Source organism: Schistocerca nitens, chromosome 1 (assembly GCF_023898315.1).
Source record: "Schistocerca nitens isolate TAMUIC-IGC-003100 chromosome 1, iqSchNite1.1, whole genome shotgun sequence".
Taxonomy (NCBI): domain Eukaryota; kingdom Metazoa; phylum Arthropoda; class Insecta; order Orthoptera; family Acrididae; genus Schistocerca; species Schistocerca nitens.
In genome coordinates this window covers 931,542,780-931,569,530 of record NC_064614.1, presented here as the reverse complement: position 1 = coordinate 931,569,530, position 26,751 = coordinate 931,542,780, and the positions used below count along the sequence as shown (strand labels likewise).

The 26,751-nt window shown below is 40.3% G+C and overlaps 1 protein-coding gene across 1 annotated transcript; it reads left to right on the top strand.

Annotated features, from left to right (window-relative positions):
• On the top strand, window positions 1-26,695 carry LOC126237340 (uncharacterized). The gene is made up of 2 exons (XM_049947369.1): window positions 1-293; window positions 25,604-26,695. The coding sequence occupies exons 1-2, from the start codon at window positions 275-277 to the stop codon at window positions 26,515-26,517; spliced, it is 933 nt and encodes a 310-aa protein (XP_049803326.1). The 5' UTR covers window positions 1-274; the 3' UTR covers window positions 26,518-26,695.
• Window positions 26,696-26,751: the final 56 nt, after the last annotated feature.

Genomic DNA, 26,751 nt, shown 5'->3' with positions numbered 1-26,751 from the left:
GTAGCTGCTATTACTTCGTGCATCGCTGAGAACTTTTTGGAACTGCCCAAATATTTGGAATTTTAACTACGAACAGGAAGAGGAATACACGTTTGAAGAAAGTGTTCTGTAGTGACTGATTTATTAATGAAATTACTCCGGCGAAAATGCCTATTTCGGAGTAATTTTGCGTGATGTATACCATTTAATGACAGTCTGTAGGTAGACGGACGGGGTTTGAAGACGTACCGGTAGTGTGGTGGCAGATAACTTTTAGACCCTCTACGACGCTCGCATGAAGAGCCGCTATACAGGTAGATTAGATTAGATTTACTTTCATTTCAATTGATCCGTAGTGAGGAGAACCTCCAGGATGTCAGAAAAACAACAATATATGACAAATATTTACAACTAAAACAAATAAGTTAATGTACCATTTCACAGGTCATAAGTGGATGGTCGTCATTTTTTAATGAACACTATATGAAAGAGTCATTTTACAAATACTAATGCACTGAATTTAAAATAAAAGTTTATTTATTTATTTATAAGGTAATAAACGTGTAATACAACTACTATAATACGTATTTACAATGAACACATTACTGCACTGAAATGGTGCTGAAGTTAGATTGTACTTACACACACACACACACACACACACACATTTACAACGAACACATTACTGCACTGAAATTGTGTAGAAGTTATATTGTACTTACATATATATACACACAAATCAGTTGGTTTTACTGAGAAATTCATCAATGGAGTAGGAGGAGTTGGCCACTAATAAATCCTTTACGCTTCTCTTAAACTGAATTTCATTGGTTGTTAAGCTTTTTATGGCTGCTGGCAAGTAATTGAAAATGTGTGTTCCTGAATAATGCACACCTTTTTGTACAAGACTAAGTGACTTTAAATCCTTGTGAAGGTTATTCTTATTTCTAGTATTGATTCCAAGAATTGAGCTGTTGGTATGAAAAAGTGATATATTTTTAATGACAAATTTCATTAAGGAATAAATATATTGGGAAGCAGTAGTTAGTATCCCCAGTTCCCTAAACAGGGTTCCAAGATGGCCGCCGAGTAAGTGACGCCAGAAACCATTTCCAGAAAGATAAGTGATTTAGACAGTAATATAATTTAGTTTAACGCCGACAACAAATTAAATACGTGCATTAGTGTATCGTTTAGTCTTGCCATTAAAGGTTTCACTTTTCTTCGCGTATTTTTTCAGAAAACACAAAAAGATCGTAACTTCGCGAAGTCGCGCTTAGGCTTAAATTTTGTAAACGTGTTTGTTTCTTGTTTCACGGTAATTTAACTAGTTTCTCGGTAACAAATAAGTAAACTACCGCAAATAGCGTATAACTTCATTGTTTTAATACAGATTTCAGAAAAACAGCGTAACTTTATATCAGAAACTTGCCTATATACATTTGTTTATAGGCCTAATTCTCGTAACGTTTTTGGAGAATCAAAGTTAAAGTATCTCGTTTAATTGTCCTTTTTTTCATTCCATCGAGTGAAATATATAATAAATAGCGTATACCTTCATTGTTTTAATACAGATCTCAGAAAAACAGCGGAATTTTAAATCAGAAACTTGCTTATATACATTTGTGAATAGGCTTAATTCTTGTAACGTCTTTTTTGATTTTCGGTAATTTAATTGATTTATTCTAGCTAAAGTATTATTTTTGCCATGAGTGAGAAGTGCCTGACTTGCCGTAGAATTGTTAGTTCCGGGGTTTGGTGTGATGGATGTAGTAGTTTTTTTCACTGGGGGGACTGCAGTGGCGTGGGTGTTGGGAAAGTGGATCAGGCTCATCAGTGGTTATGTAGGATTTGCAGCAGAGATAGGAAGATAGTGGAACAGGAGGGGAAAATTGCTGCCCTTCAGGCTGAGCTAGATCAGGCTAGGGAAGATCTGGACAGGTTAAGGAGGGAGAAGGGCAAAGAGAGGTGGGAAGTGGCAACAGGTAGCAGAAGGAACAGGCCTAGAACTAAGTCTGACAGTTTTGTGGTGAATGTCAAAAATAAGTTTGACCTGTTGCTTCAGTTAGAAACTGATGAGCCTCAAGCAGAGGTAGGTGTAGACAGGACACAGCAAACTTTCAATAGGAAATTGAAAAAGAATGTAGGAAAGTTATCAAAAAGGAAGAAAGTTTTGTTGTTAGGCAGTTCTCATGCCAGAGGTGTAGGCCAACTTCTGCAGGAGGAATTAGGACCAGAATACCAGGTCACAAATTTTTTCAAACCAAGTGCTAGTCTGGATCAGGTGACAGAGGATTTAGGTTCACTCTGTAAAGGATTTACTAGGGAAGACACCGTGGTTATTGTGGGAGGGCCAGGGAACAGCATTGACAGAGATCCTGGGTACAGTATAGAGTGTGACCTGGTAAAGATTGCGTCGGCATCGAGACACACCAATGTTGAATTTGTATCTGTCCTGAGACGTCATGACCGGCCTCATTTGGACTCTTCTGTTGGGAGAGTTAATTTGGAGTTGGAACGGCTGCTTGGGTCGGGTGCGGGGGCTCATATTGGTGTGGTTCCTGTTGATTATCTCAGTAGGTGGGACTATACCAGGCACGGCCTACATCTCAACAGGAAAGGGAAGGGGAAACTGGCTGGGGTAATAGCAGGAAATTTAAGGGGGGGAGGCACTGCCATGAATGGTAAAATACCAGTGGTTACAGGTGTTGGAGCAGCACCTTTTTTAGGATAGGTAAGACAGAAAGATGTCAAGTTCTACGAGAGGTCAGGATTGAAACAAATCTTCAGTTTAGGAAAGAAATTAAACAGCACAATTCTAGCACATTGGATCACCAATCACAGCTATCAATTATAAATTTTCACCAATCACCAGAAATTTTATTTCCACCAAGTTGTAGCTCAGTCCTAGGTAATTGCATTGATGAATTAAAGTCACCCAACCCAGTTGACATAATCTGCCTCTCTGAACACCGTGTGACCACTGGTATAGGAACTAGGCCTAAGCACAATGAGAAACTCAGACAGGAGAGTACTGCAAATGTTAGAATAAGGAAAGGTTCTCATAAAGGTATAATTAAAAATAATGTAAGTATATTTCATCAAAATATTGGGAGTTTAAAGAATAAAGTAGATGAGCTTCTGGTTTGTTTAGAAGATTTAGAAGCTGAGAATGAAATAGATATACTATGCCTGTCTGAGCATCACATTGTTACTGATATGGATAAGGTAAATGTAAGTGGATATAAGCTCTCTGCACATGTAATGAGAGAAAATATGGAGAAAGGAGGAGTTGCCATATATGTCAAAAGTTATCATTGTGCAAAAAGTATAGAAACAAAAAAGTTTTGTGTAGAGAAACATATAGAAGCATGTGCCTGTGAGCTTAAATTAAATAAAGGCACATTTATAATTGTAACTGTATATAGGTCCCCATCAGGAAATTTTCATCTATTTCTGAAAAATTTGGACTCCTTGTTGTGCTATCTGTCAGACAGGGGGAAGCAAATTATTATTTGTGGGGACTTCAATGTAGATTCTCTGAAAGAGGGTAATAGGAAAAATGACCTTGAAGTATTACTCGGTTCTTTCAATTTGACACCCGTTATTGATTTTCCTACTCGGGTAGTAAAGGATAGCAGCTCACTGATAGATAACTTCTTTATAGACCAAGATAAGTTTAACCAGATAAATGCTCAGCCTGTTGAGAATGGTCTTTCTGATCATGGTGCACAGCTAGTTACAATATATGACATAGCTCCATTCAGCAATACTAAACAGTCCTCCAAAGTGGTACGTTCAGTCAACGATTTAACAATTGCAAATTTCAGGGAAAGCCTACAGCAGTTAGACTGGGATGAGGTGTACCGTGAACCTGATGCCAATTTAAAATATAATTTATTTCATGACATTTTTGTAAATGCATTTGAAAACTGCTTCCCCAAGAAAATAGTTAAATATACTCGTAAGAAACCTTGTAAGAAACCATGGCTTACTAAGGGTATAAAAATATCTTGTAACCGCAAAAGGGAAATGTATCTGACAGCAAGAAAGAGTAGTGACCCAGAAACTATCAAAAATTATAAAAACTACTGTGTTATATTAAGAAAAGTTATTAAAAAATCCAGGAGTATGTGTATCATGTCTGAAATCAGCAACTCTGATAATAAAATTAAAACAATTTGGAATATTATTAAAAGAGAAACAGGTCAACCAAGAGCAGAGGAAGACAGTATTACCATCAAATTGAATGAAAACTTTACGAACAAAAAGTCAGAAGTTGAAAATATTTTTAATAATCATTTTCTAAATGTTGTGGATATAGTAGGATCCAGGTGTTCATTAGAAGATGCTAGGCTGTTAATGGAAGAGGCCATACCTATGCAATTTGATACAATTGAAATCTCACCCACTTCTCCCTTTGAAATTAGGAAAATAATAAACTTGCTTAAAAGCAAAAACTCACATGGAATTGATGGCATTTCCAGCAAAATACTAAAAGCTTGTTCTCAACAGATAAGTAAGATTCTCAGCCACCTGTGTAATAGCTCTCTGGAACAGGGCATTTTCCCTGATAGACTGAAATATGCTATTGTTATACCTTTGCATAAAAAGGGGGATAGATCTGATGTCAACAATTACCGTCCAATCTCCCTTCTAACAGCTTTATCCAAAATTTTTGAGAAAGTAATGTATTCAAGAGTAGCTTCACATATCTGTAAAAATGAAGTACTAACAAAATGTCAGTTTGGTTTTCAGAAAGGTTTTTCAACAGAAAATGCCATATATGCTTTCACCAGTAAAATTTTGAATGATCTGAATAACCGAACACCACCCATTGGGATTTTTTGTGATCTCTCAAAGGCTTTTGATTGTGTAAATCATGAAATTCTGCTAGACAAGCTCAAGTATTGTGGCATGAGTGGGACAGTGCACAAATGGTTTAATTCATACCTAACTGGAAGAGTGCAGAAAGTTGAAATAAGTAGTTCTCGTAACATGCAAAGATCAGCACATTCCTCAAACTGGGGAACTATCAAGAATGGGGTTCCACAAGGGTCAGTCTTGGGTCCTTTGTTGTTCTTATTATATATTAATGACTTGCCATTCTATATTCATGAAGAGGCAAAGTTAGTTCTCTTTGCTGATGATACAAGTATAGTAATCACACCTGACAAACAAGAATTAACTGATGAAATTGTCAATACTGTCTTTCAGAAAATTACTAAGTGGTTCCTTGTAAACGGACTCTCACTGAATTTTGATAAGACACAGTACATACAGTTCCGTACAGTGAATGGTATGACGCCATTAATAAATATAGACCTTAATCAGAAGCATATAGCTAAGGTAGAATATTCCAAATTTTTAGGTGTGTCCATTGATGAGAGATTAAATTGGAAGAAACACATTGATGATCTGCTGAAACGTTTGAGTTCAGCTACTTATGCAATAAGGGTCATTGCAAATTTTGGTGATAAACATCTTAGTAAATTAGCTTACTACGCCTATTTTCACTCATTGCTTTCATATGGCATCATATTTTGGGGTAATTCATCACTGAGGAATAAAGTATTTATTGCACAAAAGCGTGTAGTCAGAATAATAGCTGGAGTCCACCCAAGATCATCCTGCAGACATTTATTTAAGGATCTAGGGATATTCACAGTAGCTTCTCAGTATATATACTCTGTTATGAAATTTGTTATTAACAACCAAACCCAATTCAAAAGTAATAGCAGTGTGCATAACTACAATACTAGGAGAAAGGATGATCTTCACTATTCAAGATTAAATCTAACTTTGGCACAGAAAGGGGTGAATTATACTGGCACTAAAGTCTTTGGTCACTTACCAAATAGTATCAAAAGTCTGACAGATAACCAACAAGTATTTAAGAAGAAATTAAAAGAATTTCTGAATGACAACTCCTTCTACTCCATAGAGGAATTTTTAGATATAAATTAAGAAAAAAAAGAAAAAAAATATTAAAAAAATAAAAATAAAAAATAAAGAAAAACAAAAAACACAAAAAAATAAAGTTGTTATATTAACTTAAGTATGTTGTTAAATTAACCTAATTATGTCATGTATTGGAAAATTCGACTCGTTCCACATCATTACGAAATATCGTATTCATGATCCATGGAACTAGTATTAATCTAATCTAATCTAATCTAATCTAATCTAGGCTTCTGCAGGATGTTCTTGAGTTCATACCACAAATAACTCTTACTGCACGTTTTTGTGTCCGGAAAATTTTAGCTTGGCTTGATGAATTACCCCAAAAAATAATCCCATATGACATTATGGGATGAAAGTAAGCATACCATAGTATGCCATCTTCTTTAATTTTTACATCCCCTATGTCTGACGCAATTCGCATTGCAAATACAGATTTGTTAAGACGCTTCAGCAGTTCTGTGGTGTGCTTTTCCCAGTTGAATTTATTATCAAGCTGTAATCCCAAGAATTTAACACTGTCCACTTCTTCTATCTGCTTGTCATCGTATGTTAGGCATATACTCGTGGGACACCTCTTACAAGTTCTGAACTGCATGTAGTGTGTTTTTTCAAAGTTTAGTGACAAAGAATTGGCTAGGAACCAGTGATTAATGTCCATAAATATTTTATTAGCTGATCTTTCTAAGACTACACTTGATTTGCTATTTATTGCAATGTTTGTATCATCGGCAAACAAAATGAACTTGGCATCTGGTAAAGTAACTGATGAAAGGTCATTGATATACACAAGAAAAAGTAAGGGGCCCAAAATGGAACCTTGTGGGGCCCCACATGTAATTAGTTCCCAGTTGGATGATGCCTGATAGCTTGATACATGTCTCTTTCCTAATAAACACTCTTTGTTTCCTACCAGAGATATGAGATTTGAACCATTTTGCAGCATTTCCTGTTACACTATAATATTATAATTTATTTAAAAGGATATTGTGATTTACACAGTCAAATGCCTTTGACAGATCACAAAATACACCAGTTGCCTGCAATTTTTTGTCTAATGAATTAAGCACATTTTCACTGTAAGTGTAAATAGCCTTCTCAATATCAGAACCCTTTAGAAATCCAAACTGTGACTTTGACAGTAGGTTATTTGAGATAAGATGGTTATAAAGCCGATTGTACATTACTTTTTCTAAAATTTTTGAGAATGCTTGCAACAGTGAAATTGGATGGAAATTTGATGCTATTTCTTTATCTCCCTTCTTAAACAGTGGCTTAACTTCAGCATATTTCAACCATTCAGGAAATATTCCACTGATAAACGAATGGTTACACACATAGCTTAATATGTTACTTAGCTCAGAATCACATTATTTAATTAACTTTGTTGATATTTCAGCATACCCACTAGATGTTTTTGATTTTAAAGATTTTATGACGGACATTATTTCTGCTGGGGTAGTGAGGGTCAAATTCATATTATGGAAGTTACTTGAAATGTCTGGTCTGAGGTATTCCACAGCAGCATCTACCCGAACCTGACAACCCCATGTTTTCAGTAACAGTTATAAAATGTTTGTTAACAATATACACATCTGTCACCAATGTATCATTTACTCTTAATGCTATTTGTTCCTCTTCATGTCTGGTTCTACCAGTCTCCTCCTTCACTATATCCCATATTGTCTTTATTTTTCCTTGTAATATATTATTTGCTTTCGTGTCTGTATTACAGTCTTTAATATTTTGCAGCATTTCTTGTAATGTGCTATAGCATCAACATTGGAACTGTTTCGGATTGACGGATACAGTTTTCTTTTAGTTTTACAAGATACCCCTATTCCTTGAGTAATCCATGGCTTCTTTGTAGACTTTGCTCTAACCTTGGTAAGTTTTGGGGGGAAACAGTGTTCAAATAAGGTAAGCACCTTATTAGCAAAAGTGTTATATTTTTCATTCATGCCAGGACGGGAGCCTCTACAGGGTACCTGACTCATAAAAATTCGTGATTAACAGGCCTGATGGTCCTCTTATTAGTTCTCGGCACTGAATATTTGATGTTGAATTCTAGCTACTCTGCAAATTGTATACTGTCTTTCTTTCACAGCAAAAACATTTTCCTACCGTTCTTAACAATTCTTTTAACACCTGTTGTCATCGGTGCTATCACAGCCTTATGATCACTGATGCCCGCTTCTATTCTAAAAGTTGATGTCTGTTTGTTGCTAGGAAGTTACACAAGACACTTGGGAAACGATAAGGGAAAGAACTGTAACTGTGAGAAGATGTGAGCGTTTGAAGACCTAACATTCTAAACGCGCTAAGGATCAAAAGCAATGTTTTGAGATACAACAAAAAACAATACTGCATGACATACGAAATTAGCACACACGTTTTTATAATATTAAACATTTATACTCCTCCAGGAAATATAAACTATACTGCAAGGTAAGAGAAAATTGTATTCAGTTGTCCAAGATAATATACTATTGTGGTTGCCAAAACACACATAAATGTAAATATCTTAAGACTTGTAAACAATACAAAACAAAAATCATCAGTTTGTAGTATAATTAAACCAATCAGCAAAAATGCCTATGGTGATGTGGTGTAAAGGGTCCCATAGCAAGCAAGTCGTTCTTTTTCTCAGCAGACAATCGTGAACAATTTTGTACCATTGAAAGATGTGTATGAATGAAATCGCCACAGTTTTGCCTTTCTTTAGGATATTTATACTTTCCACTGTTCAATGTCACTAAAAGTCCTTTTGATGTGCACTATTCCAGCCGTGGTGACTTTAATTTGATCATAAAAACTGATGTGTGGCTTTGTTGTGTTGAAGAGTTTATCAGCAGCAGTCTGGAAGTCTGAGTGTGTTGAATGATAAAGAAGGGCGCGTCGAAGTAATTACTTCTTGTAAATCATCAGGTACGTAACACTTAACTACCATCTCGCACTTTTCTATTAAGGCAAAATTTCGATCAAAAGATAGGAAACTGTGGTCTGAAGCAAGATACGTATGTAATATACAATGAAACAGGCCACAAGAAACTACGAACACCTAAGTGTCCACAGCAATTGTCACTCCATATCACAAGTTTCTTTTTGTTATGGAATAGACTTGATGCTGTGTTGTTAGCCCTGTGAGATCCTTGTTGGTAGAAGGGGTAGATGAGGGGGATGAGGGCATCATCACGGAGGGGGAGTTGGCAGAAGCCACCTTGGGTGAGGGTATTGAGAGTTGAGAGCTGGAGAGCAGGCGGAACGTGGGAATACAGGTGCAGCAGCGGACGGGGGTGGGAGAGGATGGGAGAGACAAGCGGGTGAGGGGGTCAAGTTTACGGGAAGTGTAGAGGATCCGTATCCGTTCGAGGAAAAGGAGGAGGTGCGGGAATGGAATGAGGTCATACAGGATCCACGTGGGGGAGGGGAGGCGGATGCGATAGGCGAGGCGGAGAGCATGGCGTTCTAGGATTTGAAGGGATTTGTAAAAGGTAGGAGGGGCAGAGGTCCAGGGGGGGTTGGCGTAGCAGAGGATAGGGCGGATGAGGTATTTATAGGTGTGGAGGATGGTGGAGGGGTCCAGACCCATGTGCGGCCAGAAAGGAGCTTAAGGAGACAGAGTCGGGAGCGTGCCTCGGCTTAGATTGTCCGGAGATGTGCGGTCCAGGAGGGACGACGGTCAGGGGTGAAGGCAGAGATGAATGTAGTACTAATATATTGTCTAAAAAGTGAGTATTATCGTCAAGCATGTTTACTGTGCACATGAAGTGTTGAAAAGGTCTTGCCAAAACAAAGCCAAGCATGAATACTGTGCGCGAGAAGAAGAAAGGTGTGAAATGCAAACCAGAGCCGTGAACAAGACACACTAGAATAGAGAATAAACTGTTTGACGGAGGTGACAACAGATATGGGATTGCGATGTGCACGTATACAGATGGCGGTAGTATCGCGTATGCAGTGAATAAAAGGGCAGTGCATTGGCAGAACTGTCATTTGTACTCACGTGATTCATATGAATACGTTTACGACGTGATTATGGCCACACGGCGGGAATTAACAGACTTTCAACGTGGAATTGCAGTTGGAGCTAGACACATGAGGCATTCTGTTTCGGCTGAAAAAAGCAGAATTTGTTGTGGGGCATTGTGGAATGTTCCCACTTCAACCCCTATAGTTTCATGAAGTTCCAATAGCTGGCGGCGCTATATGTAGCTTTCAAAATGTTGTCTGCAACGGACCTGCTTCCCAAGCAGAGAACTGCCACTGAGTTTGTTTTGTGTGGACATACTCATTCGAGGTGATCGATGGATCCCAACAAACACCTCGTTGCACAAGTGGACATCTCTGTTGGTAGTGCTGACACACTTGTCCACCAGCTGGAGTACTCAAACGTGTGTGGCCGCTGGGTTCCTCACCATCTGATGGAAGAACATAAAGTGTAATGAAGGACCATCTGTGTGAAATTGCTTGCTTGTTATGAGGCTGGTCATGACAATTTTTTGTTGATCATCGTCACAGGCGACGAAATATGGATTCATTACTTCGAACAGAAACAAAGCGACGAGCCAGGGAGTAGCACCACCCCGTCTCCTCAGAAAGTCACACCATAAGCCAGTAAAGTCGTGGAATTCTGAAGGGGTTATTCTGTTTGAGGTACTCCCTCATGGTTCAATGTTCAGCTCTGAAGTGTATTGTGCTACTTTCAGGAAACTGAAGAAATGACTTCAGTGTGTTCATCGCCACAAAAACGCAAACAGCCTTCTCATTCTCCATGGTAACACAAGACTGCACACTTCCTCACCCACCCTATAACTCAGATCTTTCACCTTCTAGCTTCCATCTGTTTGGCTCAACAAAGTATGCACTCCACAGGAAGTAGTTAAGTGGATGATGCGGAAGTAGGCTATGCAGCATGACGGCTCCAACATCGATTAGTACAGTGGTACCATATGGGCTCACCCAGTAAGTTAGAGTAAGGCTGTTGCACTGAATAGAGATTATGTTGGAAAATAGGGTTTTGTAGTCAGAAGAGTAGGGAATAATATGGTATATTGGAAACCTGAATAAAGCCAGCCTGCTTTCAGAAAAAGATGTGTTACATTACTTATTGAACACCCCTCGTAATACCTATTAATTTCTTTATGCTATCTCAGATTTGTGATAAGCCAACCGAGACAGAAATGAGATCTAAGAATCCCTGAGTAGCCAAGGCAAGTCTATTTGCTTTTGATTATTTTGTATAATACTTTATTTTTATAACTTATCATCACATTGCAACTTACTGTCACCAAGTGAGGGTGCACAGTGGTTAGGACACTGACCTTGCATTCAGGAGGAAGATGGTTCAAACCCTAGTTCAGCCATCCTGATTTATATTTTCCATGATTTCTCTAAATCGCTTTAGGCAAATGCCAGGATGGTTCCTTCAAAAGGGCACGGCCGATTTCCTTCTCCATCCTTCCCTAATCTGATGGGACCAATGACCTCATTGTTTGTCTCCTCCCCCAAATCAACCAACCAACCAACCAACCAACCAACCAACCAACCAACCAACCAACCAACCAACCTACTTTCCTTGTAGCCACACTTACACCTCATTCTTTGGACAGATATTTTACATGTATATTGCAATCTTTGCAAAACGGGTGTTCCTTCATTTCTCCTTTATGTAAAATAAAATAATCCATGGATGCACCTGACCTAGGTATTGATCATTCCTTTCTTTGGGTTCACCAATCCTTTCACTCTTCTACAGAATAATATGGTACGGGCAGTTTCTTCCATGGATGCATGTGACCACAGAAAGACAATCCCCTTTCTAAGGCTCAACCTATCCTTTTGTCTTTGACACATACATCATATTAGGTCCCTCCTATATTAAATCTTTTAAATTGAATGAACAGCTTAATACTTTTCCTGGCAAAGTTTCTCCATAGCCTACTAACTTTACCCAGCTATTGCAAACATTTGTTTCCCAAGTCCTCTTTTGTTCTACTTTTTTATGCACTTCGCAACACCATATGGCTTACATTAACATATTTCATCCCCACCCTATCCTTTCACACGCTTATCATTGAGAATTTGTTCATCAGAACTGTTGTGCTGCTATTGGATTACAATTATTTTGTTTATTTAATATCATTAACATAGTTGTAAACCACTTACTTTTAGAAATCAGTTGTTCGTTATCTTTGATTTGCTACATTTCTTTTCAGTTATCAGGACAAATACCATCTACACATATGAAAGGGTAACTTACTAAATCCCGCTAAGAACACTTATCAGTTACCTTCTGATTTCTTTTGAATCCCGTTTAATAATCATCAGGTACAAAACATTTAAGTAATTGCACTTTATATATTTTACTATAACAAACACATGAGAATTTACTAATTATTGCCTTTTTCTTACATTGGTTTAAATCTTATATATACTACTACACTCTTCCCATACCTTATATGAATTTTTTAGAGTGAATTTTCATGTCACTCGTTAAGACATATGAAGCTTATGCCATCTACCACTACAGCAGCCAATTATTTCATGCATCCTATTTTTGTGTTCCTACATACTTCTAGAATGTGTTTTCCACTACTCTCTCCCCCCCCTCCCTCCCTCCGTGTGTGTGTTTTCTTTTTTATTCAGTTGGTGTTTCTACCAAGTGCGGCTCCTATTATGTTCACATATGTTTGTGTATATAAAAAAATCATGCCTATGTTGATATACTAATCTATGTCACCCTAAATCAGCTCTCGGCTTTACGTGTAAAAACAGGTTGTGTTTACCACAATGTGGCAGGGATAGTTTCTGCTATAGAAACGTATGAATATGGAAAGAAGGAAGATAGAACTGGTACTTCTGCTGGAAAAGAATGAAAAGGAAAACATAGGAATGAGTGGTTAGGGTCAAAGAAATAAGAAAGATAGTTCCCCAAAGACAGAATCCCATGCCACCCCCCAACCCCAAGGTTCCCATCCTGATGAGTCCTTCACCATGACGCCAGAGAATGAAGAATCGTTGAGATGCCTGACAGAATGGACTTCTCATGGCAGCACTCGTACAGGCCCAGAAAATGGACCCCAAGACACTCCTATGGATAGCCAGTAGAGACTGGGTAATCACAGGTCAGTCACGAATACTAATCAGTCTTTGAATTGTCAGTCAGTAAGTAAATGATTGCTCAAGGTATTTCACCATTGTGAAATGTATATATTGGGGTTATAAGTACCTCTGTACTTAACAAGTTGCAGTACATATTGAATATCTTATATGAGTAAACTGCCCCTATAAAAGGTACACAAAATGCCATTGTTCATAAATCAAAGGGAAAAGGTAGAAAATCCTTAGCACAAAACATGCAACATTACTTTTTGATGTACTAAAACAGAGCTCATAATCATTATTAATATAATAATCTTTATGCTTTAAATAACAGGCTTTCCCTGTTACTTTTATAATGTAAAATAATACAGTAATCGAGGGATGGCTCTGAGCACTATGGGACTTAACTTCCGAGGTCATCAGTCCCCCAGAACTTAGAACTACTTAAACCTAACTAACCTAAGGACATCACACACATCCATGCCCAAGGTAGGATTCGAACCTGCGAACGTAGCGGTCGCACGGTTCCAGACTGAAGCACCTAGAACTGCTCGGCCAGTGGCCGGCGCAAGGGATGTACATTATGGACAATAGAATATTTGAAGAGGAAGAAACTGTTCCCTGGGAAGCTACATATGAAGTAACCTGGTGGTCGTCACTCCACACAATCTACAAAGGTAGCAGATTCTCTTGAGTGTTTAAATTCTTTTATTCTATGTGTATCATATAGCTTACTATATCTCACTCCTCAATGAAATAGTTTCCAGCACCTATTATTCATCTGATACCCTCCTTCAATACAGTGAACACACTACATAATGTGTAGCAACACTGTTTCAATGTAAGAAGTCCTCTTTTTATTATTGACATCCATCAACAAGTAATTATATTTATTTGATATGTACATCTGGAAAACTGACTACCTGATACAATCCACAGTAATGCCTCAGGGCCTGTGAAATTTTCTGTTTATCTTTACAAGCCTATCTTGTTGCTTAACCAACAATTACTTTTAATTCCAACTTTTCCACTGCTGCAGATGCCAAGAAATTAATACGTCATAACATTACTTATGTTATGTAAATATGTTAACTTTATCATTTAAATCCCTTTCAGTTATGAACCACCAAATGAAAAAATTTAAGGCTAAATTTGCCTCAAGTAACTACAATAACAAAAACATTCAAATCTTAATAATCAACTTAGGATGTGAATCAAAATTCTTTCCATTCACACATGTATTAAGTGAGTTCACCATACTGGAAACGATTCTGTTGGAGTCACTCGGTGTGGTGCCAGTGCGATCCCAAGTCCAGGGTTTTAACCATCTGCCACCCAGGTTACTGGAGAGGCCCAGAGTGATTTCAGATTTGGTGCGGTACAGGAGAGATAGCCTCCTGCTTCTGTTTTTAAAGTGGTCTTTTCTGCCGTTGACTCCATTGGTTGCTCTGTCGTCTTCCCAGATCATGTCCTCAAGGTCACACTGCCTTCCGAATTTACCATCTTTGACACAGAATTACATGCAGTCTTATGGGCACTGGAGCAGATGATATATTCTCCCAGTGTTAGATTTCTCGTCTGTTCAGATTCTTTGAGCACCCTTTAATCTCTCCAGCATTTGTATCAGACAGATAAAGTAACCCAGACTATCCAGGACGCCCTCCTCCAACTACAGCAACCGGGGAAGGAGGTGTCTTTCTGCTGGGTACCAGGACACATGGGAATGAAAGGGCTGATCGAGCAGCCAAGAAGGCATGTCGTGACCATCGAGTATTTCATTGTGCTATCCCCCTGCATGCCCTCACCCCTCTGTTGCGGTATAAAGTCCTGTGTCACTGGGAACATGAGTGGCTAGAAGTGATCGACAACAAGCTCTGTGTCATCAAACCCACAACTCGGCCGTGGCGTACTTCCAGCCACATGGACGGGACAAGGTCCTCCTTACTCATCTTCGCATCGGCCACAGCCTTATGACACATTGATTTTTACTCCGGTGAGAGGACCCTTCGATGTGTGGTGCTTGTGGCGTACAGATCACGGTGCACCACATTTTATTGGACTGCATTTTATTTGTTGACCAGCGGACTGCAGCAGAATTGCCGGCAGGTCTGCAGCCTATTTTATGCAATGATCAAACAAATGTGGTTTGCATTTTAAAGTTTTGTGAATTGCCCCACTTTTTAACAAGATTTTGGGGAGATGTTTTTAAGGTGTCAACAGGGTAGCTGGCTAACCCAAGTTTTTTTGTAAGTGGTCAGCCAGTCACTTTTCCCTGTGCTGTTCTTTTAGCTCTTGTGTGTTTTTTTCCCTCCGTTTTAATTTCTTGATTAGTTATCTTGCCTCCTCATTGGTTTTAGTGCATGTGGGAGTGCCTGTGTGATACAGTAATTGTGTCGTCATTTCGTGTGCATGCGTGTACAACAGTTTTCGTTCTTATCCACATGGGCTGGGTGCCCATAAGATCCCCAAACCATACACACACTGGATGTCTTATATGACACAAAGCTGTCTATCAGTGAGGTTTATTCACTTACTAACTAGTATAATTTATCTGATGACGATGACTGGTTTGTGAGGCACTCAACTACGTGGTCATCAGTACCCGTATAAAGTCCCAATTTTTACACAGTCCAAATTTTTTTTTACACTGTCCAATCCAGCCACTGTCATGAATGATGTTGTTGTTGATGATGATGATGATGAAGACAACACAAACACCCAGCCGCAGGGCAGAGAAAATCCCCAACTTGGCCAGGAACTGAACTAAGGACCCTGTGATCCAGAGGCATCAACATTAATTCATCTGATAGTTTATGTAAGATTACTCATAGATCAATATTTCATCCTAAATAAGTTCATAATTTTATACTTTCTAGGATAATGCTTAGAATTAGTACATATGTATGTTTCCTCAGTTCTACTTTCTTACACTACAGTGGATTTAAATTCAGAATCTTCAGTGGCAAATTCATTATAACTTAAAGATTCCCTAATTGTTGGTTTGCATTTACGCTCCTATTACCACAAGCTGGAAGTTAATGCATCTACAAATATCTACACTTCCGTGTTCGCTACAAGTTTGTTTCATAACAACAACATTTTTTCTGCCAGAAGAAGCCACTGGCTCCAAAAGCTCTTGCCCCCATCTTGATTTCATACGTAGGTTTATAATAATTGTGTATTTCAGTAAGCTCACTAGGACACAAATTTTAAACGCTTTTTCAAATCTGTGCACAGTCTTAAACTTATGCTTGTAATTGGAACTCCAATCTAACACTTCCTGTTGTAAATGTTTAAGAATGAATTTTAATTGAATCTCCCCAACCCTTGGGCAACACCGCCATAAACTGCCTCAAAAATGGTAATAGGATGTATTGAATCGTTGGGTGTCAAATTCCTGATGTACTACAATATTCTTCAAAGACTCAATGAGAGAACTAATGAATTTGAGTTTCTCGTGTAACCTTTGATGCATGTATATCTTGCACGTTTTCCTCCAAACTAGTTAAAGCATTTTTCTTATTATTTACTTCAGTAAATTCTTGACAATGTTCTAATGTCTCAACATAATCTCGCATATCTGAGAGACTGATATTTATACTTTCAAAATTATGAGTTGAAGATTTCTCTAGTTAAGTACATAACTTCTTAGGTAAATTTGGTAAGTAGCTTCCAGACTAGAAATCTTATCTACTTTTGTGGGTACCTATTCTAACACCTGTCCCTTGGTATTGATGCTACTTTTTTATTCTTCCCTTCAGGTTCTCTCAACTTAAATATTTCTTCTGCCTTCTTTAACATTTCAAGCCATATCACTATTCATGCTGCAGGTACTGTCTGGTACACAAGCTAACTAACAATAATTTCACTCAATAGCACTTCCCTATCAGTAGAAACACTAACACCATCACAAAATCTTGCAAGAAAAAAAGAAAGAGTTGTGCAAAATTGTTACAAAATGAGTCACTATCCAAATTCTGGAGCTGGTACACAATATAGCTCACCTAATTTGTTATACCAGCAGCTGCAAAGCTCGGCCAATGCCATCGTGTGTGCACAGCGACCTCTCGATGAGATGCTGCTTAGCCATTGTGTAGTCAGGTAACTGGTCAAGCACTGCAACGCATAACTGCACTGCCACTGCGTAGTTTAACTGCCACCAATGCTGCCTGAAGTAGCGGCTGCACTTAAGCTCGAAAACAGTATGCACAAATCTTTTGTTTCGTTGCCTAATGTTCCTTCTGACTTGCGTACTGAGAAGTTACTCATGTACATAAATAATCCTGGTTGTTGAACAGGTTACTATGATCAACTAATTTTCTTCATTTCGAATGTTGTGATTCACATTTTTGTGGTTTTCATTAAATCACCATACAAGTTCTTGACTATAGCCAGTGTTCGCCTGTATCTTCTTTGTTGCTGCAGGCAACATTTAATATTTTTCTGTTATTTTGTGAAATTTCTTCTGGTTTTCTGTTGACACTCTTATTTTAGCTCCACTCATCTGCATCCTTCACTTAGGATGCCAAAGTGTTTCAACTGGAGTTCTTGTGGTAGAACTGCTCCAAACAACTTCTGTATGTATGTCACCCTGATGCTGTTCGTAATAAAAATTACCTATTCAATCTTGACAGTCACCTTCATGTATTTTCTTGATGCTGTGGTCCAGCTAAGCAGGGCCACTAATTTTGACCACTGAACGACTACTCCGTCTGCAGAGGGTCGAGGACTGTAACAGAGCTCGTACTTTGTAGCAACTCGCAACAAAATCATGTAACCATGATCTACAGAACTCTTCTATGTTTAACTATTCTCATAACTCATTACAACATAGAACAGATCACTTATTGCAAGATGCTTGTAGCTAGTTTCTACGTGATATTTCATCTCATGACATATAATTGAAGAGTCAATACATCTGAGATTACTTTAAAAAGCTTTTGTTCCACTGTGAAGCTATTGTCTGGAGTCCACAGCATCCACAACCCATGACTGCAAAATGTAAATAACTTTTACATGCAAGTAAAACCACTTGTTTACCATTGCATCCTGTTAATGCACTGTGCTTTGATTTCTCCCTTCACAACCGCACGTAAGTTCAAAAAATGCGTACACAGTATGCAGTCTGCTATTTAATAGTTACTAAAATAAATTTTCAACTTGCACGAACATTTTTCATTAGCCTAAGAGGATAATAATGAAACCTCTATATTGACACTAGACAGGAAGTAAATGTGAAATCTGTCAGATGTTACAAAAAATACAAACTAAATTGAGAGGAGGGATCAGTTTCAATGGGTGGAAGACAATAGAATCACTAGAACTGTTTGTAACAAAGCAAGCCGGGATAATTTTACCTCCCGTCTTCTTTTGCCATCTACCTCCTTAAAATTCATTTTTTCACTTCTGACTAATTACCATTAACATACACGAGTATAATCTGCATTTTCATGAAAGAGAAAGGTTGGTCCTTAGTCTTAAAGAATATAACACCAGAACTAATTTTGTGCCTAGTTTTACGTATGTAATGGATTTTCTAATTTATTTCAATTATGCCAAGTTAGTATCTTTTGTTATAGGGTGAAATCAGTAATTGTTTCGTAACTTCAATTCTATTATTTACTTATATAATAGAGGGAAACATTCCACGTGGGAAAAATATATAAAAACCAAGATGATGTGACTTACTAAACGAAAGCGCTGGCAGGTCGATAGACACACAAACAAACACAAACACACACACACACAAAATTCAAGCTTTCGTGTGGATGGATATGTGCGTGTGTGCGCGAGTGTATACCCGTCCTTTTTTCCCCCCTAAGGTGTCTTTCCACTCCTGGGATTGGAATGACTCCTTACCCTCTCCCTTAAAACCCACATCCTTTCGTCTTTCCCTCTTTCCTGACGAAGCAACCGTTGGTTGCGAAAGCTTGAATTTTGTGTGTATGTTTGTGTGTCTATCGACCTGCCAGCGCTTTCGTTTGGTAAGTCACATCATCTTTGTTTTTAGATCTATTATTTACTTATAAACAAAATATAAATTCTCTTCTAGTTATAAACATTTGGAAGATGACTACTAGTAATCTTAAAGTATCTATTTGGTGCTGTTCGAAAACATGTAAGCAAAGCCAGCCCTTAATTAATTTCAAAGTAATTAAAAGTTTTGTCAAAAGTATTGTTTGCATAACAGTATGTTAATTTCATCATTTAAACAAATAATTTGTCCTAAACCATGTACTCGAAGAATCTGTTAAAAGGAACGAATTTTTCAATGTATTCAGTTAATTTAATGAGTTAAGTTTTAATTGTAATTTCTGTAAATTTAACTTCGAACAATGTGTAGTTTCAGTACCTATTATTGTGAGGATATATAAGGGCCCAATGGGACAGTCAGTCCATGGCCGAGTTTCAGACAAGAACCTGTGTTGGTTACAACAACAACAACAACGCATCAAATTAACTGTGAAGTAAGTGCAACACAATTAGGCTGTGTGTTAAAGCAATGGCAGTGTCTGTTCAATATGTACCGCAATATCCTGCAAGACTTGTGAACTGTGTGGTTAAGTTTTTACTGCTCGTAGATGTACAACTGTAAACTATGGATGTTCACCTGCAAATTATTAATGAAGCTTGTCGAAAGTTAAACAACAGTGCATTGGCCATAGAACTGTGTATTATTGGGGGGTTGTGAACAGTGAAAGTAAATAACTGTGAAACGAAAATGTGCACCTATCGGCTACATCATACAAAGTAGTCAGTGTTGTACTTCCACACCCCATTCTTCAGCCAGTGTAGCAAAGCAATACATCGACACTGGAATCAATTGAGGAAAGAAACAAAGTAGGCAAACCGTCACAGGTTCTCCAGTATAATCTTAGGAAAGTGAAATACTGGCCACTATTAAAAAAAAATATGTGAACAGTTCTCAGACAGAAGAGGCAAACAGATTTAATTCTTGATGTCTATGGTAGGCAGAGTATATATATTTTCGATAATTTAAGAGGAAGACCAAAAATTAAATTTCTGAATTGGAAGTGTGTGCAATTAATTAAATATTACGAATACACAAATGTTGAAAGTTTGAAACATTTTCTGTCTGTACAACAAGTTTAATTTATATGGTTTCATAAATTTATTTTATAACAATAAGGATTAATTAGGATGGATATGTGATAATATATACATATAAAAGAAAGTCGCGTTAGTTACACTATCTATAACTCAAGAACAGCCGGACCGATTTGGTTGAAAATTGGTGGAGAGGTAGCTTAGAACCAGGAGACAGACATAGGATACTTTTTATCCCGTTCCACCGCTATTAAAAGTGGTATAACAAAAACGCATCTGGCATGGAATAACAAAACGTAAATGTCAGCTAAACGTCACTATAAAACGTGGTATGACAAAAACGCATCTGACATGGAATAACTAAACGCAAATGACAGCTAAACGTCTATGGGTAAGTATCAGTATATATCATTAATTAAAAAATTTAAAGAAATAATTTGTATTCTCTTTGAATCATGATTAACAATGCTGCGACCTAGACGATCGAATATTTCTCGACAAAGCCGTAATGCAAGAAGGGTACAAAACATTGCGAATGAAAGGACTGAAGAAGAACAACAAATTGCCCGTGAAGAGCGCCCTGTTAGTATGGCTTGACTTCGTGCTTCTCAATCACAAGACCAAGTGAGGCCGCCCGTGGAACGGCTCGGTTGGCAATGTGAAATCATCGAGCGAACAACAAGAGATCAACATGTAGATAATTTTCGACACACAAGAAGATATTTATTACGTGACGATTTGAATCGAGCAGCATTTAGATACGATTGCAGCACTCACTACTGCTTGCATCCTTGCGTTTGCATTGGGCCAATGGACGTTGTTTGCGAGTATTGCTGACTATCGGTAATGGTCGAGTACCTGTCGAAGAATCGAGCGGATTGATTTCATTTCCTCATAATTTCTGTAACTGTGTCTCATCAAAAGACAAACTTATCAACAAAGTATTCCCAATCGTCATTACTAACTACAAAAGTAATGAATGGTTGAGTGAGCGAGCAATTTTAACGGCTAAGAATAAAGATGTAGATGACCTAAACTACATAATTCAGAATGAGATCATTGGTAAAATGCATTCATTCAACTCTATTGACTATGTAACAAATCAAGATGAAGCCACCAACTATCCAACTGAATTTTTAAACTCCTTGGATGGGCCTGGCTTACCACCGCGCAATCTACGCCTTAAAAGTTGGTTCTGTAGTAATCATGCTTCGAAACATAAACCAACCAAAACTGTGCAACGGTACGCATTTGGTGGTAAGTAAATTGATGAACAATGTTATTTACGCGACGATACTCAAAGGAAAATTCGAAGGTGAGGAAGTCCTCATTCCGAGGATCCCGATGATCCAAACCAATATGCCGTTTGAGTTTAAAAGACTTCAGTTTCCGATCCGTCTTGCATTCACCATGACCATTAACAAATCACAAGCCCAGTCCTTGAAAGTTTGTGGTTTAAATCTGGAATATTCATGTTTTTCACATGGTCAATTATATGTGGCATGTTCACGTTGTTTGTTCTTGCACCTGATAATAAAACAAAAAAACGCCGTGTATCACAAGGTACTTAATTGAAGAGTGGAAGCTATGAACCAAAAAACAAAGAATAAAAAATCATTAAAATATTTAATTTTTTATTTGTATTTCCTAATAATAAATTGAACTTAACATCCCAAATCTGATTATTTATTGGTTTTAAGGCGGAACAGAGTTCGCCGGGTTAGCTAGTATTTAATATTGTTAGTAGCAGTTAACTTTGTGAGTTGCTGATAATGTTGTGACTCGCCGATCATTCAAAGTGCCGCCGCGCAATTACGCGCGTCCTCTACGTGCGGCGCTGTCTGCCAGCTATGCAGCCGCTGCGCCACCTAAGCGGCCGGCTGAGCAGCAGCCGCTAGACTGGGACTCAGTGCTCATTCGAATGCTGAGGTGTACACAAGTCTTGCTTGTCAACTTACTCTGTGACATATGTGTTGTTGTGTCGTTCCAAAATGTCTGTGTTAAACTTTAAGTTCTAACAATTGGCGACGAGGTAGTGGATTTTTCCTTTTCACCGTTGACTCACAGGGTTCCATGGCTACTGTCGAGCAACTATTGCAAAATCTCCTTGAACAGCAAACGCTTCTCACAGCGGCGATTTCGTCGCGGCGTCAAATGCGGGGCGTTTCTCGTCGTTGGCTATACCTCCTTTTCCTCCTTACGACGAGACAGCGGAAGACTGGTCTGATTATGAAAAACGTCTTCGACAGCACTTCTTGGCATTTCATGTCACCGACGAACAACCATGTAAGTCTCTGTTCCTTTCCTGGATTTCACCTCAAATGTATCTGTTGTTGTCGCAACTGGCTCCATTGAAGGATCCTGCATCTTTGTCCTTTGCTGAAATGTGCTCACTTCTGTCCGTCTATTTTCAAAAGCAAACGCATGCGGTAGCCTCTCGTGTTGCCTTTTATCGTTGTCAAAAACAACCGAAACAACCGAATCAATCCTATCGTGCTTGGGCTGCTGAACTTCACGGCCTCAGTCGAAAGTGTCAATTTGTTACTGACGTTCACAAAGAATCCTATGCCGATTCCATGGTACGGGATGCTATTATCTGGTCGGCGCCCGACGAAGAAGTTCGGCAACGTGCCCTTCAGTTGGCGAATCCGACTCTAGATGAAGTTCTCTCCGTTGCGCAGTCTTTTGAAATTTCTCGCGTCGCTGGGGCGCAAATAGAGGCGTGGGGTGATGTCGGGGAAATACAACCTCTGTGTGCTGTTGACGACGTGTGCGGCGCGTCCCCGCCGGCCGACGTGGCCGCAGTGCACTCCCACGCGCAGCCTCGGCCTAGCCGTAATCAACCCACTAAGAAACTGCAGCAAAACCCCCGGCAACTTCCTTCATGTCCGCGGTGTTTTACGAAACATTCACACATGGATTGTCCCCAACGTTGGGCTGTGTGTCACAACTGCAAAAAGAAAGGTCATGTGTCTTCCGTTTGCAAATCCGATCGCATACATGATGTTCATGAACATGACGCTGATTCTGATTCTGTGTTGTCTGTCAATTGCACTTCTTCCCTTCCAGGGAAGTTATTCCTCACTGTCCAAATCCTTGGGCGAGATGTTCGCATGCAAGTGGATACCGGTTCTGCTGCCACTACAATTAATTCTCAGACGTATCTTCAGCTGAGTTCTCCACGCCTGTCCCCTGTCACTCGGCAATTACGGACGTACAATAAACAGAAGATTTCTCTCTTGGGACAGTTTAATGCTGAGGTATCTTACAAATCCGTCGTTCGCACTGTTCCCATATTTGTGGTCGACCAGAGCAACGCAGAAAATCTCTTTGGTTTCGATGCCTTTTGCGTTTTTGGGTTCTCCATAGATGACTGTCAATACTGTCTCTGATGCTATTCCTTATGCTCAACTGGATTCCTTGTCGACGACATTTTCGTCCCTTTTTTCTCCTGGGTTAGGCCATGCAAGCGACTTTGAAGCTCATATCACGCTCAAACCCACTGCTCGGCCTAAGTTTTTTCGGGCTCGGCCCATTCCTGTGGCCCTTTGTGATCGGGTAAAACGGGAGTTGGATTGTCTCACTGCTTCAGGGGTCTTGCTTCCTGTCACTTCCAGTGAGTGGTCCTCTCCTGTCGTAGTTGCTAAGCCAAATGGTGATATTCGTCTCTGTGGCGATTTCAAAGCCACTGTAAATGCTCAATGCCTCATCGACACTTACCCTATGCCCCGTCCTGATGAACTGTTCACTAAACTTTCTGGAGGCCAGTATTTTTCTAAAATTGACCTGTCAGAAGCTTATCATCACCTTCCTCTTGACGCTGCTTCCCAGCAGTTTCTGGTCCTTAACACGCCTTTCGGTCTCTATCAATACCAACACTTGCCATTCGGGGTTGCTAGCGGCTCTGCTCTCTTTCAGCAATTCTTGGAACAATTATTGCTCCCTGTCCCTGGGTGTATCAATTACATGGATGACATTGTTGTCACTGGCTCCACCACTGAAGAACATCTTCAAAATCTCCGCACACTCTTTCATGTCTTACAGACTGCCGGTCTTAAGTGTAATCTTCGGAAATCACAATTTTTTCAGGCATCTATCACGTACTTCGAGTTTCAACTCTCTCGGGATGGTATTCGTCCGCTTCAGCAAACTGTCGCTGCGATCGATGCCCTTCCTCTCCCTACATTTGTTACGGAACTGCAGGCCTTCTTGGGGAAAATAGCATACTATCACAAGTTTTTACCGTCTGCGGCTTCAGTGGCTCAGCCGTTGCATCGCCTGTTGCATAAAAACGTGCCTTTTCACTGGTCCGTGTCATGTGAAGCGGCTTTCCAGAAGTTGAAGACTATGCTGAAACAGGCCCTGTGCCTGGCTACTTATCGACCTGGCCAACATCTTGTTCTTGCCACAGACGCCTCTCAATACGGGGTCGGTGCAGCCTTGCACACCGTTCTTCTGACGGTTCAAAACAACCCATTGCTTATGCCTCCAAAACGCTCACAGATGCCCAACGAAAGTATTCTCAAATTGGAAAAGAAGCTTTGGCCATCATTTATGCTCTTCGTAAGTTTGGTGTTTTTCTCTATGGCTCAAAATTTCATCTTGTTACAGATCACAAACCACTTGTTTCCTTGTTTCATCCATCGACGTCACTTCCCGACAAGGCTGCACACAGCCTCCAGCGTTGGGCTCTTTACTTGTCCCGTTTCAATTATGAGATTCATTTCCGGCCAACGGCTCAACATGTGAATGCTGATGCTCTGTCTCGCCTTCCCATGTGTCCTGATCAGGCATTCGATAGGGACGAACTTTTGTGTTTCCACCTGGATGTTGCCGAGCAGCGGGTTGTGGACGGGTTCCCCATCACTGACAGGCTGGCGGCTGCTACGGGTTCTGACCCTACCCTCTCCCGGGTTTTACGCTGTATTCAGAAGGGTTGGCCAGATCGCCCGTCCGCTAAGACTTCTGATCCGTTGCGGAACTACTACACTTTGCGCTACCGCCTCACGGCTAGGGATGGTGTTATCCTCCTCTCCACTGACAGTGCTTCGCCGCGTGTTGTGGTACCTGCGTCTTTGCGTGCTTCGGTCTTGCGCCTCCTTCACCAAGGGCACTGGGGTGTGTCTCGCACAAAATCTCTGGCGCGCCGTCATGTGTACTGGCCTGGCATCAACTCTGAAATAGCACACATGGTCGCTGCCTGCGGCCCTTGTGAGTCACAGGCCGCTGCCCCGAAGTCATCTTTGTCACCGTGGTCTTCGCCTGAGAAGCCCTGGGAGCGCATTCATGCTGACTTTGCGGGACCCTTTTTAGGTACTTAATTGGCTCCTCGTAATTGACGCCTACTCTAAATTTCCTTTCATTGTCCGTTGCACGTCACCTATCACCGCGGCAACCACCAGTGCTCTTGCCCGCATTTTTTCTTTGGAAGGCCTCCCCTTTACTCTTGTTACTGATAATGGTCCGCAATTTGCCTCTTCCGAATTAGCAGATTTTTGTGCTCGTCACGGCGTTACACATGTCACGGCCCCACCATTCCATCCACAATCCAACGGTGAGGCTGAACGACTGGTCTGCACATTTAAGGCTCACATGCGGAAACTTCTGACTTCTTCTGCTGCTGATGATGCGCTTCTCCAGTTTCTGGCATCTTACCGTTTCACCCCCATGGGCGACCACAGCCTGGCTGAGCTCTTACATGGCCGACAGCCCCGAACGCTACTTCATCTTCTGCAGCCTCCCACCTCACGACCGCGGGTGCCTTCACTTGGCCGGTTCACCGCCGATGACCTCGTCTGGGTACGGGGATATGGCAGGCGGCCAAAATGGAGCCCGGGCTGCATTTTAAGACACCGTGGCAGACGCCTGTATGAAATCCAGACGGACACGGGTGTTGCAGTGCGTCATTTGGACCAGCTTCGGAATCGGGTGCCAGCAACGCCTGTTCCGAATGCCGCCACACCACCTTTGGCTCTACCTGACACTCGGGATTTTGGCATCTCTCAATACTCACAACGCAGCCCTCTCACAGTCATCGCGATGCCAGCACCAGAACGGACGCCACCAGGAGACGTGCCCATGCAGGAACCGGAGGACCATCGTCTGTCAGAGCAAATCTACTCGCCTCCTCCTCCTCCAACGGACGCCGACACATCGCCCATGTCTCCTGTCATATCAACTGGACTTGCCGCAACGGGCAGATTGGTGCATGGGGCCCCAGCAGATTCGACCCCTACGTCTCCTGCCATCTCGACCCGTTATCATCGGGGACACTTCCGTCCGTACGGGAAACCTCCTCCTCGAGACTTTACGGCGAGTCAACCAACACCTATGGACGTTAGCCATCTCCAGGACACCTCCATCAAGACCAGTGCAACAATTTCAAAGGCGGGAAAAGTGTTGTGACTCACCGATCATACAAAGTGCCGCCGCGCAATTACGCGCGTCCTCTACGTGCGGCGCTGTCTGCCAGCTATGCAGCAGCTGCGCCACCTAAGCGGCCAGCCGAGCAGCGGCCGCTAGACTGGGACTCAGTGCTCATTCGAATGCTAACGTGTACACATGTCTTGCTTGTCAACTTACTCTGTGACTTATGTGGTGTGTGTCGTTCCGAAATGTATGTGTTAAACTTGAAGTTCT